The sequence below is a fragment of the Palaemon carinicauda genome, chromosome 43 (assembly GCF_036898095.1).
Source record: "Palaemon carinicauda isolate YSFRI2023 chromosome 43, ASM3689809v2, whole genome shotgun sequence".
Taxonomy (NCBI): domain Eukaryota; kingdom Metazoa; phylum Arthropoda; class Malacostraca; order Decapoda; family Palaemonidae; genus Palaemon; species Palaemon carinicauda.
The window spans coordinates 2,008,582-2,030,017 of NC_090767.1; the positions used below are offsets into that span (position 1 = coordinate 2,008,582).

The following is a 21,436-nucleotide window of genomic DNA, read 5'->3' on the forward strand; positions in this document are numbered from 1 at the left end:
AAAAATACTATGTTACATGCAAGATATATCACTACACAGTTACAAAAGGAACTTTAAAATCCTAACAAAACCATGACTGCAGAACCTGAGGAATTGAAAGACTTAGAAATATTAGGATTCTCAACATGGCCTACAAAACAAAAGAAACATTACTACAGAACTTAGCTTAAAGGAGAACCCCGCAACACTATGGTTTTATGACATCTGTAATGACCAGTAATAAACTTGAACACTTATTATCTAATGAACCATCTATAAAGAACATATAACTGTGAAAATTACTGTACCACAATAATTTTCCCTAAATCAATACTGTCCTCATCAATCTCCCGTCCACCATCAGGCTGCAAAGTCATTTAAACATTCCTAAATTCTGAACAGTATGGCCGCATACGATGCAGTGCAGGTCTCTGTGGGCCCACAACAGCAATGTCCAGGGAATCTCCAATAGCAAACCTGCACCCCGACAAAATTCCCTTGTCACCGAAACCCTCTGTCAACAACAGAAGGGCCCAAATCTCTCATTCTCGGAAGGGGCCCTGACAACTCTTGAAACACTCAAACCAAACTCGAACCCAGTCACTCTCTTCCTAACATCTGAATTCACTTCTTGGGCGTACGACCAGATATGCCACTGCAATAGCTCCCGCGAACTATTAATGTTTATGACACCCTTTAAAATGTTTTTCTAAAATCCAGGTATGTCACTGGTCACTTTCAGAAAACACTGACGTCAATTACAAGTTTGGGAGGTGACTCATGTAGCAGGGCAGAAATATTTACAATACTAGTTTTTATTTTTATCAAGCTGACTAGCCACATAAACAGGTGCAGGATAAGGCAGCACCCTTCCAATTATTTTACTTGTGCCTCGGCTCGACTCAAATTCTAGTTGCCTCTCCAAACCCTACAGGGAGTAGGGCGAGCTGCAAAAAAGAATTTTGTTAGACAGATGTTAGGACCGAATATATATATATATATATATATATATATATATATATATATATATATATATATATATATATATATATATATATTATATATATATATCAGAGAACACAAAATGTATACCATATTTGGACTATGCTGTATAGTTTTTTTTTTTTTTTTTTTTTTTTTTTTGGGGGGGGGGGCACATTATGCATTCTCTCTACGATAAATTGGAATTTTTATGAGGGGATTTCTAGTCATAGGTTGGTGTTCCACTTCCTTGCCCTAATAAGTAAGTATTTTAGTAGATATAGTCCTTGTTTCTCAAAGCAATTCGTACCTCCTTCATAGTAATCAGTTAAAACAATAAATACAGACACATGTAATTAGTATTATGCATTCTTTTATATGAGTTACATAGGATACCTGTGTTTTCATATCTGTTGGAATTGCACAAATGCCATCAGTATGCATACGAGATGTATTGGTTGTCTGGTGTCCATGAATGGCTAGCAGGGGCGAGTTATCATGAATGAATCACCCGTCAAGTAGGTTTGTAGCTCTTCTATGAACCATTTTACCTCCCTTCCTACTCCCTGTAACTTTAAACATGTTATCAGGTATGTAATAATTAGAGAAATATGCAGCACCTTGAAATAGTATTTCCTTATTTGATACATAAATTGGTAGGAGTTTTTACTTCATTGTACTGCCTGATACAAAATAAACAGATCAAAAGAGTTCCCCTTATTTGTGAACGAGGATTAGTCTTGAGTTGGACACCAACGGGTTTAGAACAAATCTGTTTAACAAACATAAATTTTGTAATTCCTTTATTTTTTGTATTTTTTCCTTTATGCTAAAGAAACTATTATTCAACATCAGGAGTCTTTCAAGTGGCAGACCTGTATATTGTCACAATCTGATTACTGAAAGAAAGTGTTGGTGCAGCATCCCCAGACACAATGCTTTACATAGTTGAATAGAAAGCCAGTGTGCTTAAAGGTAACTATTTTAAAATTCAATAATAGCTAAAAAAAACTTTACATTGATCACATTGTACAAATCAGGCAATACTTTATCGAGGCTGCTATGGATATACACCTTAAAAGACTTGAATCGAGCAATATGGCACCTTTATCTCTCATGACCAAATTGGATCGCCCTGACCCTTTAAAACCTCTCTCTGTTATGCAGAACAATAAGTAGATCTTGGTTCCACCTTCCTGTACAATAAGATCTATGAACAGAAGCGGATGCAAACTGATGCTCTGATGTTGTTGCATTGTGCTTTTATACAGCAAAATTTAGAAGAATTTTTATTAAATTTTGCATCCATTATGCACTGAAATTCTTCAATCAGTCAGTTATGACAGCCATGGTCTAATATGATAAAGAAAAAAAAAGTTCTTAAAACCACAAAATATTTAATATTTCACTGTCATAACTCAAGGTTTTGTTCTATTCGTTGAATTTTATTATGTATATGAAGAATTGCATAAATGTAAAACATAAATAGAGGAAAGAATTAAAGTTTACAGCTGTATAACATTTATCTGTAAATTACATTAATAAAAAATACAATTAGGAATCGTGTAGATTTGTTTTTATTGCTATTTTGTTAATAATATATACAAAGTTTGGCTGTGATTAAAGAACAAAGATTAACATACAAGTGAATTTAGAATTTGCTTACAATTTTTGTACAATTTCAAGAGGAAATATCTTATTCACTAATCATAACCCAACCAAGTTTTGCTATTCTTCTTAACTGATGGACTGGTTACTAATATCAACTTATATATTTAAACAATCCTCTTTTAAAATGGCCTTTTCCAAATTTCTGTAAATATTCATTTTTAAGCAAGTAATGCAATGCAAATGCACACAGCACACTTTAGCTGTGACTACATTAGTCCATATTTGGTGCTCTCAATTGGCGTGGGACACAAGGATATAATGATATACCTCTAGCTCTGCTATTTACCCTCTGACATTTGTTTATGACAGTTCTTACAATGGGTTACACTAACCATGTATAGCATTTGAGAATACTTATTAACTATATTACCACAATATTGGAATCTAAATATCAGATACTCATAGTTATTGGGGAGAAAAAATTGATTATCTGTTGTTTTGGTAATACTTGCTGAAGAAACTTGTGTCACTGAGCCTTGCTCTGCCGCTGGACTTATCGGGGAAAAATAGTCCTCCGCAAAACAAAGTCTTCCAATAGTTTTTTCTTAATCTTCTACTGATTGTTTACTGGAAATCATTTGAAGGTCACCTCAAACTGATTTCAGTAAGCAACACTTAATGCTGATTGATTCCCAAAAACATTCATATATCTTTCAAAGTAACGTGAGGAATAAAATGCTCCACCTTTCCCTCAGAATAATAAGAAGGGGATTTGCTTCTTAGAACTTTGAGATGATTATTGTAGTTGTTGTTGTTATTGTTGTAGATTTCCGGACACTTTGTGAAGTAGTTTAATGTACAAAAGGGCTCCTTCCTGAAGAAGCCTCAAATTCCTTTGATATATAGATAGACCATAGGTCATAGGGATTCATATGGGGTTACTCTGCATTCAGGGGACATTGTTTGTCGAAAGAGAAACTTCTTAATAGAACAAAACAAATTGTCATTATTTACATGCATAGATATACACCAAAAAATTAAAAATAGATCAGAAGCACAAACAGTAAGATCAAAGGTTAAAGGTCAAAGTTGAGAGACATTAGAGGAAATAAGTGATTCATAATTTTAGAGATTTAATGTGGAAATTTATTAGTTTAGATCAGGAATGTTTTTCTGTGAGAAGAAAATCGGATCTTCTTACTTAGGTTGTTTTATATTTCTAGTGTCCCTGTAATTTATTAAAATCAATATGGAATAACATTTAGAGAGAGAGAGAGAGAGAGAGAGAGAGAGAGAGAGAGAGAGAGAGAGAGAGAGAGAGAGAGAGAGAGAGAGAGAGAGAGAGTACCATCCCCCACCGAGACTAACAAAGAAACGGAACTTCTCCTCTCTCAGCCAACACATCTAAAAGGTCATCATCATTTCACCATCACATTGCGACATCGTCCGTTGCAGTAACATCACATTTCTCTGTGACATCAACTCAGATCTGTTGATTAGAAGCAACAAGGAAACAAGGAAGACACCTGCACATGAAGAATCCCCCCCCCCCCTCCTTACTATATATACATACCACTTTAACTAATGTCCTTATGATGGTAATAAAAGGTTTATATAAAAAAACAGTTATTAATATAGATAAATTTATTGTATCAACAACAGCATATTATCAGTATAATGTCTAAATATCAGTAAAAATTAATAGTGAATTAAATAATCAGGTGCAGTGCATAAATTGTCCATATTAACACAAATAAAAATTATAATCCAGGTTATTTATCAATATCATATAGGAATATATATCAACAAAATTATATTCCCCAAATAACACAAAATATATATTAAATCTATTTACATTCCATGAGCAAGCATTAAGTGAAAATCAGAATTCAAGGAATGGTATATATAGCACATTAGATTATATGTTAATAAAAAATATTCCAGAAGGCTACAAAATATATAGTTTAATAACAAAAACAGTATGTTCCAATTATGTCGTGGATGGGTATCGAGTATAAAAATAGTATATTCATATCATGTGGTCAATGGATATACAGTATAAAAATAGTATAATTAAATTATGTCGTAATGGGTATACAGTATAAAAATAGTATATTAAACTTATTTTCTTAAAGGATTTTCAGTATAAAAATAGTAAAATCAAATTTTGTCATAAATGGGTATAAAGTATGAAAGTAGTATATTCAAATTATGTCGTAAATTGGTATAGAGTATAAATTTAGTACATTCAAATCATGTTATGTATGGGTATACGGTATAATAAATAGAATATTCAAATTGTGTCATGAATGAGCATACAGTATATGGGAACTGATATATATTTAGATAAAGTGCGATTTTGTGGAAGGGAATAACTGTGGTATGCGATGAAAAAATACAATCTATAAGGACTATGAATACTGTATGTATCAACAACAAAAATCATTCCTGGTAAGTCATTGATAAAATATTATAACAAAAAGATTATACAGCACCAAGATATTCTGAAAAAAAATAAATAAATAATGAATAAAAAATTTCTTGTCTTCTGGTTACAGTGAAGATATATAGTATATTTTTAATTCTCTAACGAATTTTTATATTTTTAAGGTAGAATTGGCACTAGCTTCCTTGCTCACCCAAATACCCCATTGAGTAGGTGAGAAATAAGGGTCATGTGACATAGACAGAGTTGGAAGTCTGAGGACAGGAGTCAGCAGGTGGAGAGCCTCATACTACAGGACCTTCCTGGGGCACTGTAAACCTTATCTCAGCTGCCGCTTGTTATCAGAATCTGGCATTGGACTATCGTGGACTTCTCTCACTTAGGATCAGATTCCTGTGGAAAGAAACATAGGATTTTAGGTTGAAAAGGTAGATTTTTTTCTTTGAGAAGGAATCAAAATTCCTGAGAAGAGCATGTGGAAGGATACATGATAAGAGTAGACCTAAAGACCTGTTGTTGAGATTGTGCACATACAGGTGGACAGACAAGCAGACTGGAGAAGTGGGTGAAATGTACACTGATGTACTGGTTCTGTACCAAAATGCATGTTCTTTATTCCTGGAAATAACTGATAAAACTATGAAAAGAGTCAAGTATTCAAGTTCACTGATCACCATGTACTTTGGGCCATCATCATCATGAGGGATATGCTTCAGGGCTTCATTAATTTCATCTTCCACTTTGAGAAGAAAAACTAAAAGAGTAATTCAAAATTTTCATGTCAGCCATAGTAAAAAAGATTCTTGCTAAAGACATTGCTATAAGTTAATGTTGAGAGTAATCATTTCTGTACAGTAGCAAATTTGCAGATAGGAAGGTCGCCTTTATAGCTTTACACATTAACTCATTTTATTATGGAGAGTGTGTGTGTGCTATTAATGAAATAAAGAATATTTTGTTTTCATTATACTTCCTTGTAATTATATGATTATCAATTTGCTTGCTGAGTAATCCCTTAAATCTATTACATTTACCCTTAATCCATAAGTAAGGTTGTTTCACTTGTGTGCTGATCAAAAGCAAAGCTCTAATGGTACTCACCTGAAGATTGTGATCAAAGAGGAGATCGGGTGAGTTCTTCTCAGGTCTGATCAATCAAGAGGCTCTAATCACCTAAGTGGATTCCAGATGATTTGTTGGGATGAAGATGTCCACGTTTCGCTTCTCAAGGATACTAGACTGCTCTTCTTTGGTTATTTGAATATGCAATCAAATGAAACTAATATTTGAAACTTATCATGAAGTATATAAAATAGCAATTGAAGGAACTGATCATAAAAAGAGGATTTGTATCTTTCCGTTTTACCATTACTTGTATGAGAGAAGAATGTTCATAAGGAAACATTTCAGATTTATTTTTAATGGTCAAAGTAAAATTTACATTTGAAAGAACAATCCGGAATCAAATGGCTTCTTCATTCCAAGTCTTATCATTGGTGAGTTTGTCGCAAGAAGATAAAGGGAGAAATATTAATTTTGCGTCACCCAAATCGTCCAGCAATAAATCTTTAGAAAAATATAGAAGTTGAAGAGAGGAGGCTCTCTGAAAAGAAATGGAAAATGACTCTAGAGAAGGACAAGTGAAGGAAGGGCTGTGTCTGGTACTCACCGATATCAATCTGAGATGAGAAGTGAAGGAATCGACACTTTGAGAGATGACCTGCTTTTCCCTGAGGTCAGACTCTATTTCCAGAATGCAGATAATGTCTGTTTTTAGGTACATTGCCGAACCCTTCCGGCCATGCAGAGGCTCTTGTAGTTTTGCAGCCTATAGGAAAAAGGTCCCAAAAAGGCCTGAAAAACTCTCCACTCCTGCCCAAGTACTGGCTGGATGCAGACTGCCCAGACTCCAAAATAAAAACCATGAAAAGCTGTTGTATAAGCATGACCTCTCACCAGAGGGCTGATTTAGGGGCCATTTGAAGAAAAGGTGGAATTTCCCAAAAGAAGCTCAACAAATAATTCTACTGAAAACATGCAATAGAAAAAGAATTAATCTTTTGTAAAAAAGAAAAAAAAATAGGTTTAATGCATCTAGCCCAATGACAGAAGACAAATTAGGTAAGTAAAATCCATATAATGAAACTATTCAGAAGAGGTGATTTTTCCAGGTAGTTTTTCAAAGACAAAAGTTGAATGATTTAAAACCCTAAGTTAATCTCTACCTATTTTTGTGATTCAAAAATAACAAAGTAATTTAGGACAAAACAGATAAAAGACTTCAATAAGAAATTATTTGAAGACCTTTTGGAGAAAAAAAGGAGTAGAATACTTGTTCAACATTACTTGTCTGTTCCTTTGTGCTTATATGTCTTTCTGTGTCTCTGTCTGTCTGTGCTGCCGAAGAGAGACATCCAATCTCTTTCACCTTTGTTTGTTTCTGCTAATAAAATGAAGTTTTACTTCCCACTAAAAGGAAGAGGAAAAATTAATATCAAATTAAATATAAGACAGTACTGGAATCTTAAAAATGTTCTAATATAAGTCTGATATAGTAAATTATCAAAGAAATATATATTTATCATAAATAATGATAGTATCAATAAAATGACAATATAGAAAACTTTTGCAAAAGTTATCGACAGGAGAGTAATTTTACTCTTTGCATTTAATTCATTAGGAACAACAAACTCAGATTTAATTTTTTTTTCCTTCAATTCATTGAGAGTAGTAACTCCAAAATTTGTTACTCCTTAAAATCTCACCTCATCTTTTTTGTCTCTTCTCCAAAGTTCGTCTCGGTTCTGTGTTACTTTTCCTCTCACCAGAGGCTGACTAAATGGGTCTGACTGACGCTGCTCTAACATATCAGCTTCTCTTGAGTCCTACAGATGACAGTGGTCAATATCCCTTTGCACGAGGCAGTCAATCAGTATGTCTGTCAGTCAGTCAGTCAGTCAATTAGTCAATCAGGCAGTCAGTCAATGTTCAGTTTTACCAGTTCATCTTATCTGTAAAAAGCAAATAATATCAACATACGAGTGCATTACAAAGTTTAAGTGCTATGTTGTGATATATCTTCACTCTGATATTTTATTGCAAAACAAAATGGATCAGCTAAATTAATAAGAATACGTAGTAGCAGCTTAGATCTATTCAGTATTATATATTATTAAATGCATGATATAAGTTCATGGAAAATGATATACTTGTGATGAATATAATTTTGAATTGACCAAATTGTCTGATAAAAAAATATTAGTAAAATAAAGGAGTTGTAGGAAAGAGTGTCTATACAAAGAAGAGGAAGAAGATTACTCTAAAGAAGGTCTAAGTCAAGGAATGACTGAGTCTGCTAATTACCGCCATCAATCCGAGATAAGCTTTGAAGACCTGTCTTGGTGCTGCTTCCTGATGTCAGATTGTGGTTCTGGAATGGGGATAAGGTCCGAGAATTCCTTAAGAGAAACTCTGTACTCAGATGCTGGGTGGATGCAAAGTGCCCAACTTCCAAAATAAAGACCTGAGGTGACTAGAGCTGCCATACATAGAGTATGTGGGGCACCCTGTTCCAACAGACCTCGTTTGGAGCTTCCCTTGTCGATCCGGGCCTCTGACAATCTAGCTCAGGTCTTTGCGAGGAAGGACTCAATGAGTGCAGAGACATATTCAAATGACCTCTCACCAAAGGGCTGGTGAAAGCACCATTAGAGGAGAGGGAGGAAATTCCAAAGAGAAGCTCGTCACTTAATCATTTCCTTACAAACCTACAATAAACATACAAAAATAGTTATTTTGGAAAACAGAATTGTCAAATGCCTCTTACATAATGGTCAATGATGAATTGGTGAAATAAATGCAATGCCTTAAACCATTATAAATAGGTGCCTTTTACAATTATTATGTAAAAATAATAGTATATTGCCTTAAACACCAAAAACAATGTTTACTTCTATTTATGAAAAATAAACAATTGAAGACAGCAGAGAGAAAAAAAAAACCTCAAGCTACAATTATTGCTGATATTTGCTGATAATCACTCTTGTGTTCATCCCTCCTATTCCTTCCGTCTTTCTGTCTGCATGAGAAGAAGAGACACACTTGACCTATTTTACCTTTGCTTGCTTCACGCTGGTATAGAGGAAATCATTACATTTTACAGAGTCCTAATTTATATTGTTTTGTGTAAAAGAAAAATAAATAAATAAAATAAAATAAAATAAAATAAAAATTTTCGAAAATAAGTCTAATCGTGTAGATTATTTTTTGGAAATGTATATTCAACATGAATAAAAAAAATGAATATTAATGTTACTCTTTTCATTCAATTTATCAAAATAGTAACTCAAAACATTACTCTTTCTATTCCTTTCATTTAGATCAATAACTAAAAATCTTACTCCTTTCATTCAGTTGATTAAAAGAAGTAACTCCTTATCATACACATTTCATACAATTCATTACCTTACCTTGAAAATCCTACCTCATCTTATTATTCTCTTCTCTAATGTCAGCTTCAGTTCTTCCTTCCTTCATTTTCTGATAAGAATTTTACTTCATGGGTCTGACGGACGCTGGCCTAACATGTCAGCTTCTCTTGGGTCCAATGAAGAACTGTATCAGTCAGCCAGCCAGTCAGTCAGTCAGTCTTCTGTTCTATCAGTTCATCTGATCTGCAATAGGAAATAGCATCAATATATGAGGCCATCACAAAGTTTAAGCGTTTCACAAGAGATCAAATCTCTGCAATAAAAAGCTTAGTGTGATAATCCTTTACTTTGATCCATAATTGCAAAACTAAACTGACTAACTGGTCCATTTTAACATGTACATCCAAAGAAAAAATTATACTTTCTGATAAGTTTACTTTGATGTTCAAACTGATCAAACACAGAACAAGAGATTTCACAAAGAACTCACCTGTCTGAAAAGTTTTAAGATCACTTTTTCTCTTTACTTTTTTGTTGCATGATTTGAGTCCTTTGAAGGACTTAGGTAGGAATGTTGTCTTCATTTACCTCCAGAGAGAGAGAGAGAGAGAGAGAGAGAGAGAGAGAGAGAGAGAGAGAGAGAGTTCTTGCTGAAGAGCTTATGCTTTACAGACTTGAACTCTTTTGAACAGATTCTGGCCAGAGCTTTGAGGGAAGATTGAGGACATTTCAAATGACATCATCAATATAGGCTTATATTGAAAAATAAAATTTTAAAGGTGATAAAAACAACATTTCTTTCATTCACAGATATATTTCTGATGATTTCCAATGTTATTTATTACGTACCATCACCTCTACTATCATCAGCAAGACTTGATTGTCATGAATAGATGTTAGACAATTATTAAAATGAATCTTAGTACATTCAAGTCTTGCTGCATTTTGCTAAAAATATGTCATGATACAAGTCATGAAGTACTTTATCACTTGGAAAAAAAAAATTGTTGCATTATTAAGATTAAACAAAAGCAAAGTTCTGAAAATAGATGTAAGCGAATAGAGCAAACAGGAAAATGAATATAAAAATAAACATAAAAATAAAAGTTTCCAAAAAATAGGTTTTCATGAAAAGACGTTGAACTTTTACTAACATCTGTTATTGTCAAGTAGTTTTCTGAGACAAATATATCAACCACACACAAACACACACACACACACACACACACACATATATATATATATATATATATATATATATATATATATATATATATATATATATATATATGTATAAGTATATATATATATATATATATATATATATATATATATATATATATAAATATATATATATATATATATATATATATATATATATAATCAGAGAGTTAATTTTATAATCTAATCATTATAAACGTAACAATTGAAATTAACAATTAAATAAATTTCCCAAAAACAAAAGGTTTTCATGAAAAAATATTAAACATTCCCTGGAAATTTATATATTTATATATCTATACATATATATATATATATATATATATATATATTGAAATGACATTTATAATCTGGATGTGATCTATATATATATATATATATATATATATATATATATATATATATATATATATATATATATATATATATATATATATATGCTAACCATTAGGAAAAAAATGTAGTCAAACCTGAATCAAGGATATCTATTGCAACAAATATGAATTATATTTTGGAAGCTTTGACACTTGTTTGAAGAACTTCTTTTTGTTCCTTTTTGTCCTCCATTTCTTCTATTTTTCTTCTTCAAGAAAAAGGCATATATACAAACCTGTCAAATAAAGAAATAAACAAAATAATAATAATAATAATAATAATAATAATAATAATAATAATAATAATAATGATAATAATAATAATAATAATAATAATAATAATAATAATAATAATAATAATAATAATAATAATGAAGAAAGAAAACACCATTAAGAAATAAACTTTGGATAAATCCAATGAATAAACCGCAAAGCTAATGAAGAAAACATTGGCGAAGATTATTATATTCATTATAGAAAAATGTGATAATGATTATAAAGGAAAGGCTGAAGATGAATATGACGAGAGTTGAAGGCAATGAGGAGATAATTGAAGGGAACATGAAATACTGGGGTGCAAAAACACATGATTGAAGATTCTGATCAAATGATAATGAACAGAAATAATTAGAGATAACAGGAGATAATAATGAGATGGAAATTGCTATACTATCAACTCTCTCTCTCTCTCTCTCTCTCTCTCTCTCTCTCTCTCTCTCTCTCTCTCTCTCTCTCTCTCTCTCTCTCTCTCTCTCTCTCTCTCTCTATATATATATATATATATATATATATATATATATATATATATATATATATATATATATATATCCTTAAAAATATTACCTAACAATAAAAAAGCAAAATCCTAATCGAAATGTTTGGAACCTTAGTGGAAGAGAGAGAGAGAGAGAGAGAGAGAGAGAGAGAGAGAGAGAGAGAGAGAGAGAGAGAGAGAGAGATCGTATAATGCCTATGAAGAAGAAGAAGAAGAAGTATAAAAAGAAGAAGCAAACTCACCAAAAAACACCATCTTCACATCCGGTGGATTCCTTTGCCTTAAGATCCATCTCTCTACGTAAGGCTTCGTCATGTGGTTGTTCATCTTCTGGGAACCAGATTTTGTGTCTCACCCTGACTCCCCTCAAGGAGGCGAGGAGTCTGAGGAAGACCTCAGGGCTCCTCGTCCTCCTCGGGGAACACAGAGGAAACAGGATTGCCGAGAAGGATCTGTTGGGAAGAAAAAGGAAAGGGAGAAAATCGGATGAAATGAAAGGAAATGAAAAGAAGAAAAAAGGAAATGATGTCACCCAGATTTATTCATTATTTTATGCTTTTATTGTTATCTTGTTTTGTTAAGATGGACAAGTGCATTCAGGCACAAACACGCACACACACACACGCACACACATGCGAGTGGACAAACATAGCATTGTAACTGTTTATATATACTTATATTTCATGACCCAAAATATCATGTAAATTTTGAATAAAAGTAAATACTTAAATCAATGATACTTTTTATTACATTTTTCATTATTGATGTTAATTTATATATTTTATGATCAGTTTACTTAATGCTCAAAGAAAATAGACCTATGTTCTTTCCAAAAATAGATATGGATATATGTAGGCCTATTGAGAGTACCCTGTCACAAGCAAACACACACATATAGAGACACACATACAAACACACACACACACACACACACACACATATATATATATATATATATATATATATATATATATATATATATATATATATATATATATATATATATAATGATAGTACACACTCTCTCTCTCTCTCTTAAGGAATGATTTATCCTCACCTCCTTGCATCCTGTGGTTGCAATGTCCGAAGGATGTCCCCAACCTTCTCGATGTCTTCTTCCTTGACGTCGCTGACAAAGACATCGACATCTGGATCCTTCTCCAAGAAAGGGATGGGGCGACTGACGCTGCTGATGTCGTTGACACTGAAGACAATACCTGAAAGAGAAAGAAGAAAAAGAAGAAGAAAAAGAAGATGAAGATGAAGAACTAAACACAGTAGAGCAATATGTCTGCCAGTGTCTTTCTGAGGTTACGTTAATGTGTGTGTGTGTGTGTGTGTGCGTGTGCGTGTGCGTGTGCGTGTGCGTGTGCGTGTGCGTGCGGGAGTCAATGTGCGTGTGTCTGTGCACGTGAGCATTGTAGCGGCTGGCATAAGGTATGTCATCAGTTTCCTCATGAAACCCTCACATTACGCGCTATCTAAATCACCTCAGCCAATAACAACTCAGCTTTATTTAGTAAAAGAAACGGTTTTAAATCCTTTTTGCTGATTGGTTCTCCCGTTAGGATAACTCCGCCCACATCCTTGTAGAGAACCAATAAGCGAATGAAGGAGGCGGAGTCGGGAGGAACCGCGTTTGACTATGACTGGTGCCGATATCAGTTTCCTATTCACTACAATCATGATGACTATGATTCATTTCTATCATTATTAGTGAGATCAACGCCATAGAAATGAGACATTTCCTTTCAATATATGGAAAGAAAGAAATTAAAAGGTAACATTGAAAACTTTTATATCAAATTCAAATAAGATGAAAACAATATTTTCCTTTTTGTAAAAATAAAACTTGATTGAAACCTCTGAATATAATGTTCTACATCTATACAGTAATAATGATGATGATAATGCTGTTAACAGTGATATTGATAATGATAACAACGATAACAAGGATGTACGAAAGGAGGCGAGGTATTATAACGTCACTTAGATGAAAGAAACAGAGAATTCTTACCTAAATCTTCAATCTCTTTTGTCTTTTCCAAAGATCGACAGAAGGCGTCGAGACTGGGTTGGTCTAGAGGCCTCACTTGAAGGTTCCTAATATTTGGAGGGATTTGGAACGTTGGGTCCCAGATGCCTTTGTATCCCTTACAACTGTTCCAAAGAGAAGAAAAGAAAAGAAAGAAATAGTTATTGGATTTGATTGGGAATTTTATTATCAAGTTGATGATGATGATGATGAAGATGATGATGATGAAAACAAAAAGTTCAAAAGAATAATTTCGTAGAATAAGGAAATAAATATTAAAGAAAAATGACAAATTAAAAGCGGGGCTTTTTGATGTTTAGCCGACTTATTATGAGACAAATTGTGACAATGATGATAATGATGATACTGACAATATAAAATATATTGTTTACAAGACTCAAGTTGATTGTTATACTAAAGTTTATGAGTTCTCTCTCTCTCTCTCTCTCTCTCTCTCTCTCTCTCTCTCTCTCTCTCTCTCTCTCTCTCTCTCTAACCAGTAGGCCTATATATGTGTGCATGTGCATATGTTTGTATGTATGATCATGTACCAGTGTATTGTCATAAAGATATTTGATTATTATATGTATCTTGTAATATTCAAAATAACTGTCAAATAATAATAACTTACTCATTAGTGACTAGATTCTTGATTGACTCTCTCTCTTCTACGATCGGCTCTGAATCTCCTTTGAAATGGTTATTTAGTTCTATCCGTGATGGGTTGATGAGATGCCGGCAAAGTTGCCTTTGTAGTTCAACTAACCCATCAGTGTCATAGAGGTCTATTGCAATTCCAATTTTCTCTCTGGTTGGGAAAGGAGCATCTGAGGCTCTAAGGAGGGCAATGTACGCATCAATTGTATGATCTTCAATAATGGTGTACCTATCAAACAACTTGAACCTCTGTGCTATCCATCTTGAAGAAGAATGATCACATTTGATATTCTTCAAGACTCTTAGCACGGAGTCTCTGTCATCCACTCCTGACCTTACTAGGAGTTCCAGTGCCTCAATCTTGACATCTTCTGACACCTTCATCTCGTCCCCGTCACCCACATGGAATAGGCTGATCATCTGTATCAGCATATTTTGATATTTGTGAAGGTTTTCAGGGAGACTCCCTCCAAGAAGCATTTCAAAGATCTTTTTAACTGTGGCTGTGTTTACTGATTGGTCCCAGCATTGGTTTGTCAATTTCATAGGGAAAAACAGAGCTGCCATGAATTCCATAATCCCTTTATGCGGGAAACTGTAATGAAAGGAGCCTTGGGAAGTGGTCACTTTCTTCAGGAAGGCGCCAGTTAGCTCTTCGGCTGGCATTCCCAAACTATGACAAAAGGCAGACAAATTATTGATGGTGGATTCTGGAATATTGATTTCATCATTTTGCAATGCTTTGAATGATTCACCACATAGTTTCTCAATAGATTTCATTAAGTTAATCTTTATAAATGTTGGTGGTAAGTGAGCTGTGAGCGGGTTTTTCGCCAAACGCTCCTTCAATTTTGATAGAGACAAAAGGTGAAATTGCCAGTAGAGCTCAGCTTCAGTGGTGATGTTGCTTATAACCTCTGGTTTAATCAACCACAGAACTGTTAAAAGAGCGAGATTTAAGGGTAGTCCCCACACCTCATGCATAGTGTGTTTTGTTTTCCTCAGATACTGCAACAATTCCTCTAATGATTGCAAAGGAGAATTGCCTGACCCCAATACTGCATAATACTTGCATACAAACTCTTCTCTCTTCTCCTTTGGAATTCCCTCAAGACTAATTGTAGAGACAGTTGTGTAATCAGATTTCACCTGATTGTTGAATCTCTCCTCAAATTCAGGTCTGGTTGTCACAATAACACTAAGTTTGCGGGATTTCTTCAATGTCAAAATATCTTGGAATAATTTTGACGATTTATCGTTTAATTCATCGTACCCATCTATGATGAATAGACATTTGTAAGCCAAACACACATCAATAATTTCATTACCTTGGAATTTCTGGTGAACGTCTCCAAAAAACGCCACTAACAAGTCTTTAAAAGATTCAATGGAATCCCTGCATTGTACATGCAAAAGTATGTCATAGTCATTAAGGCCTTTGATGTCGTCCTTCTTACTGAGCCAGTCAGAATTGATCTTCTTGACCAGTGTGGTTTTCCCCATACCTGCCATTCCCTTGATCAGTAAGAGTCGACTGTGATCATAATGAGGTACGTGATTCAGTATCTCCTCTATAGGAACACTACAGGGGCCACTTTTCCCTTCTAGCTTCATTTCTGTGTAAATCTTCTCTACTGGTATGTTGGGGTTAGAAGAGGTTCCTGTTATCAGGTTGAGAGGATTAATGCTTTTCAATTTTTCAAGAATGTTCTTCAAACAAGGGAAGCCTTCTTTTTCCAATAACTTCTTCTTTTTGGTGAAGTCAATTTCCCTTTGATATTCATCAAAGACCTCGGCTCCTATACCTCCTTTTCCTATCTCTTCTATCTTCTGCCGGGTATCATCAAAAACTCTGTCCATTTCTCTTTCGATGTCTTCTTTATCCTCAGGGTTTACTACATGCCCGAGCACAACAAGTTTTAAGGTCCCTTGAATTTTTATTGTAAGTTCATATAATTCATTTATTATGAGACTACACCATCCTCTGTCAATTCTCGGATTGTGGGCTGTTTCATTCCTCTTATCCTTCAAGACGGCCAAAGACATTTCTGGGTCGGAACCATTTTGTTTGTGCCACTTCTCGTCATTTTTTCCAGCTAAACATATAGAAAAAAAAAGAAGCACATGAATCATAGATATGTCCCATGTATTGTGGGATGAAGGATTCATGAACTTATCCCATTGATCCTTTGAAAGATTCCTCTTGACTTCATTGATGTTGACCCCCTGGCTTTCGAGGTAGTCTTTGAAGTTACTTGCTGGGTTCCACTTGGGATTCACCCAGCGAAGGATCATGAAATAAAGAGGCTGAATGGCTACCCTGAAAATCTTCCACAATCTTACGCTTGACTCGTCAAACTCATCGATTTGGATCGAAGGAGGAACGGTGTCTCTGTACAAAAGAGAAAATTGAATTGACAAAATAAAAAACACTTCCAGGTGACTACAATGAAAAGAAATATAAGAAAATATTGATATTCATAAATAAAATAAAATTAAAGAACCTTTCCACAAGAAAAATCACTCACAATTGGCACTATATATATATATATATATATATATATATATATATATATATATATATATATATATATATATATATATATATATATATATATACACAGGAAGGTTGGGGGATCTGGAACGCCTTAGATTTAATATGAATAGGATGGAGAAAAGCCATCCTAGCATCATACACGTATTTTCCAAATTTTCGAGACTTTGGGTCTCATCATCAGGGCTCTAAAATATACAAAATATACAAAGAAAAAAAGACTCAGTATTAATATTAATACAAATGGAACAACATAAAAGTTAATTATAACTATCTAAAAAATAAACTAAAAAAAAGAAAAATATATAAAGTTAAAAAGTGAAGAATGCGTAAGTTAGTACCTATCTCTAAGGAAATAAGAACTGAGTGATGTTGTCTGGTCTAGAAAGGAGGACGTCAACTATGCAATATATAGAACTGTGGAAGAAGTCTGACCATTTAATGGTGGCACAAGCGGTTTGATTGTCATTGGGCGCTTGGGTGACAATGCAAAAATCCTTATATGAAAATGATGTTTTACATTTATTACAATGTTCTCGTATGTTGGAAAATTCTTTCGTTTTCAAAGTACATCCCGTTCGGTGACTGACTCCGAGATGAGAATCGATTCTGACTTTGAGCAATCTTTTGGTGGCTCCCACGTATTTCCCGATCTAACATTTCGGGCAAGTAAAGCAATATACCACCAAAGACCGCATCAAATTCTTAAGTTTATCTTTGTGGGAGAACAAAGAACCCAGAGTTTTAGGATTTTTTTCTATCAACTTAAGGTTCACAGCCGGAAAAGTTTTATGAATGACTTTTTGTATTTGCACCTTAAATGCGTTAGAATGAATTGAAGGTATAAAGGCATATATTAATAATTTAGGCACGTTCGGTACAAGTTGATTTGGCTGAAATTTATCATTTAAAAAGTTATTGACATATTTCATGAGTAATTGGATTTCGCTATGGAAGTTATGCCAGTTGGAAGATAACGTGAAAAATTTGCATCTTGTATAAAAATACAACACTCACTTGGCTCTGATCCCGAGGTCGTTAAGAGAATCCAGACATTAATGTATCAAAAATATATATGGCTTCTTTGAATATGAAAAACACGTCTAAATGTGCAATATTTATCATTAATTGAATGCCAAGTAACAAACTACCAATTAGCTACGATGGTGAAGATGGGTTGATTTCAATTCTAAGTACAAAATACCCGAATTCGACAGGTATAAGTACAGAAGAATTGTCATTGACTTTTATCTTTCTTCGTGGCCAAGTGGCTTAGTCACTGTCTATACAAGCTTGCCGACCAGGGTTCGATTCCCGGCCGGACCCAAGCTCTTGTCTTTGTGTGATTTCGCCTGGGGCTCTGATCCCGAGGTCGTTAAGAGAATCCAGACATTAATGTATCAAAAATATATATGGCTTATTTGAATATGAAAAACACGTCTAAATGTGCGAAATTTATCATTAATTGAATGCCAAGTAACAAACTACCAATTAGCTACGATGGTGAAGATGGGTTGATTTCAATTCTAAGTACAAAATACCTGAATTCGACAGGTATAAGTACAGAAGAATTATCATTGACTTTTATCTTTCTTCGTGGCCAAGTGGCTTAGTCACTGTCTATACAAGCTTGCCGACCAGGGTTCGATTCCCGGCCGGAGCCAAGCTCTTGTCTTTGTGTGATTTCGCCTGGGGCTCTGATCCCGAGGTCGTTAAGAGAATCCAGACATTAATGTATCAAAAATATATATGGCTTATTTGAATATGAAAAACACGTCTAAATGTGCAAAATTTATCATATGTATATATATATATATATATATATATATATATATATATATATATATAGGTTTATGTATGTTTTAATTTTTTTCTATAATATCTTTTACCATTTTATAGGTCTTTGCATTCTATCACTTCCCTTATGCACAGTCTAATGCTCTTCTTAACAACTGTTCCTCTTCTCTTAACTTTTCTTCTCTCAGATTTCACTTTCGTAATATGATTTCACTTCAGTTACATCCTGAAGTCACATGTCCAATTTCCTCCATTTTCCTTCTCAATTCTCATACATCTTAGTTGAATATAGCAGTCTATACATTTGTTTCAAATCTACTCTGTGAACAAGTGGATAATGTTCCTGACTCCAGATTTGAAAAAGTTTTCACTAATGTTTACAATTTCACTGTCCGTGAGTTAGTAATGGGGTGTTTGTGGGAGCCTATAGGTTTATCTGTTAAGTCATCAACATTCATTGGCCTTGCCTTCCCTAGTCCTATCTTGGGTGGAGAGGGGATTCAGCACAGATAGTGGGTAGATATGGTCGTGCTATAGGACTTGGTCTTGTCTCTTGCCTTTGCCATTCTTGTGGCGCCTTTAAACCTTTTATTTTACTGCCCCCCTTGCCTTTGTCTTCACTGTTTAGTCTCAAAAGTATTAGAAATGCTCTTCCTTTTCTAAAACTTGGCTATCTATCACTGGAAATTTTTTAATCTATTTTCCCAATTTGTACTTGTTAATATTTTAAACATATAGAGATTTTCCTCTATGTAGATGCTGATGGTGATGCTGATGCTGATGGTCTGGGCAATGGCGGTGGGGTAGTTTATCCTCCCTGGAAGGCTCAACCATACCGCTAAGGCCAGTTCTGAGAGACCAGATCGAGACTGGAACCCTATAGGCCTTCTCCTTTATTTAAGATAGGCAAAGGCTAGGAGAAGGAAAATTCCAAAATCAAACCAAACAAGACCCCAACGGCGGAGCTTCCCAGCGCCGGCGGAAGAGAGCAATGCCTGTCTGGTAGGCAACAAGGCGGGCCTTGACATAACAAGAACCCGGCAGCCTGATGCAACCAACATCGGAGAAGCTGCCTGTCTCATATGTCTTGAGCCGCGGTGAAAACGGTGTGGGCCAAGTGTGTGTGCGTGGCCGTTGCAAAGCCACGACCACCCAAAACAATATACCCAGCTACTGGCATTCTGTCGTTTCCTCCACCCTTCTTCATCTCTTTCTCACCATCATCATCATCATCATCACCACCAAGTCCTGAGGCGACAGCACCGTGGGTGAAGGGGGCAGGCCTGGATAGAAGCCCTTAGCCCACGACTGCAATCAGGCGGCGAGTTTAAGATTCAGTCGCTCTCTGGTGACGGTGCCGTGACACCAGAGTTCGGCAGCTGGACCCGTGACTGGGCTGGCCTATTGCGGACACCGCAGCTCACCCCACATGGGGAGGCCCCTAGAAAAGGTGGGGTAAACATCGGACACGGCAAACCCGTCTGGTCAGCTCACCGCGGCTGGCGGACATCCCACTAATGCGGTCGGAACAACAAGAAAAAAATATTAACCTTAGGTGTGTGGAACATCCACACCCTCCAAGACGTGACGAACACCAACCGCCCGGAACGACGTACAGTCCTCGTCGGCAAGGAGCTAGCCCGCTTCAATGTTGATGTGGCGGCTCTTAGCGAGACCAGGCTACCCGAAGAGGGCAACATCAGGGAAGCTGGAACAGGCTACACTATCTTCTGGAAAGGCAAAGCCTTAGAGGAGCCTCGCATCCACGGTTTCGGCTTCGCCATCCGTTCCCAGCTAGTGCAGCAGCACAACCTCGCTCCCAAGGCCATCAGTGAGCGCCTGATGACTGTCCACATCCCCATCACGCGGGACAGACATCTAACCCTGATCTCTGTCTACGCCCCGACTATGACCTCAACCGATGATGACAAAGCTGCCTTCTACACCCAGCTCAACCGCACCATCCAGGCAGTGCCCGCCAATGACAAGCTCGTTGTGCTTGGCGACTTTAATGCCCGAGTAGGCAAAGACTATCGCCTGTGGGAGGGAATCATCGGCCGCCATGGCATTGGAAATTGCAACGCCAATGGCCAACTCCTACTGGGTCTGTGTGCAGAACACTAACTTGTGGTAACTAACACCATCTTCCAGTTACCAAAACGACAAAAGACTACATAGAGACACCCACGGTCTAAACACTGGCACACCCTGGACTACGTCCTGACCAGAACCAGAGACCGAGGAGACGTCCGCATCACCCGATCCATGCCCAGAGCGGACGACTGCTGGACGGACCACAGACTCCTCATCTCCCGACTCTCCGTGACGACCCTACGACCACCCAGAAGGGCACCTAACAGCGTACCACACCAACGCTTTGATTGTAGTAAGCTCCGCAACCCACAGGTGGCACAGAACAACAAGGAGGCCTGCGAACAACACCTCGCAGACCCCGTGGGTCAGGCCACTGTTGAGCACCACTGGACCACCCTCAGAAACGCCATGGCCTGTGCCGCCGTGGAAACACTAGGCTACACCACCAAGAAACGGCAGGATTGGTTTGATGAGAATGATGC

The 21,436-nt window shown here is 35.7% G+C and overlaps 1 protein-coding gene across 2 annotated transcripts in view; it reads right to left on the bottom strand.

The window, feature by feature from the left end:
* Positions 1 to 9,505: 9,505 nt before the first annotated feature.
* The window catches only part of LOC137633588 (uncharacterized), a 100,717-nt gene continuing 88,786 nt past the window's right edge, over positions 9,506 to 21,436 (bottom strand). The window contains exons 3-7 of one of the 2 annotated variants that reach the window (XM_068365858.1): positions 14,484 to 16,901; positions 13,835 to 13,977; positions 12,875 to 13,034; positions 12,060 to 12,269; positions 9,506 to 9,690 (exon numbers count right to left, since the gene is read on the bottom strand). In XM_068365858.1, the coding sequence (XP_068221959.1) occupies position 9,690; positions 12,060 to 12,269; positions 12,875 to 13,034; positions 13,835 to 13,977; positions 14,484 to 16,901 (2,932 nt within the window). In that variant the 3' untranslated portion in view covers positions 9,506 to 9,689. Of the gene's footprint in view, positions 9,691 to 11,102; positions 11,279 to 12,059; positions 12,270 to 12,874; positions 13,035 to 13,834; positions 13,978 to 14,483; positions 16,902 to 21,436 lie in introns of those variants that run through there. The other variant, XM_068365857.1, reaches the window with a different exon arrangement.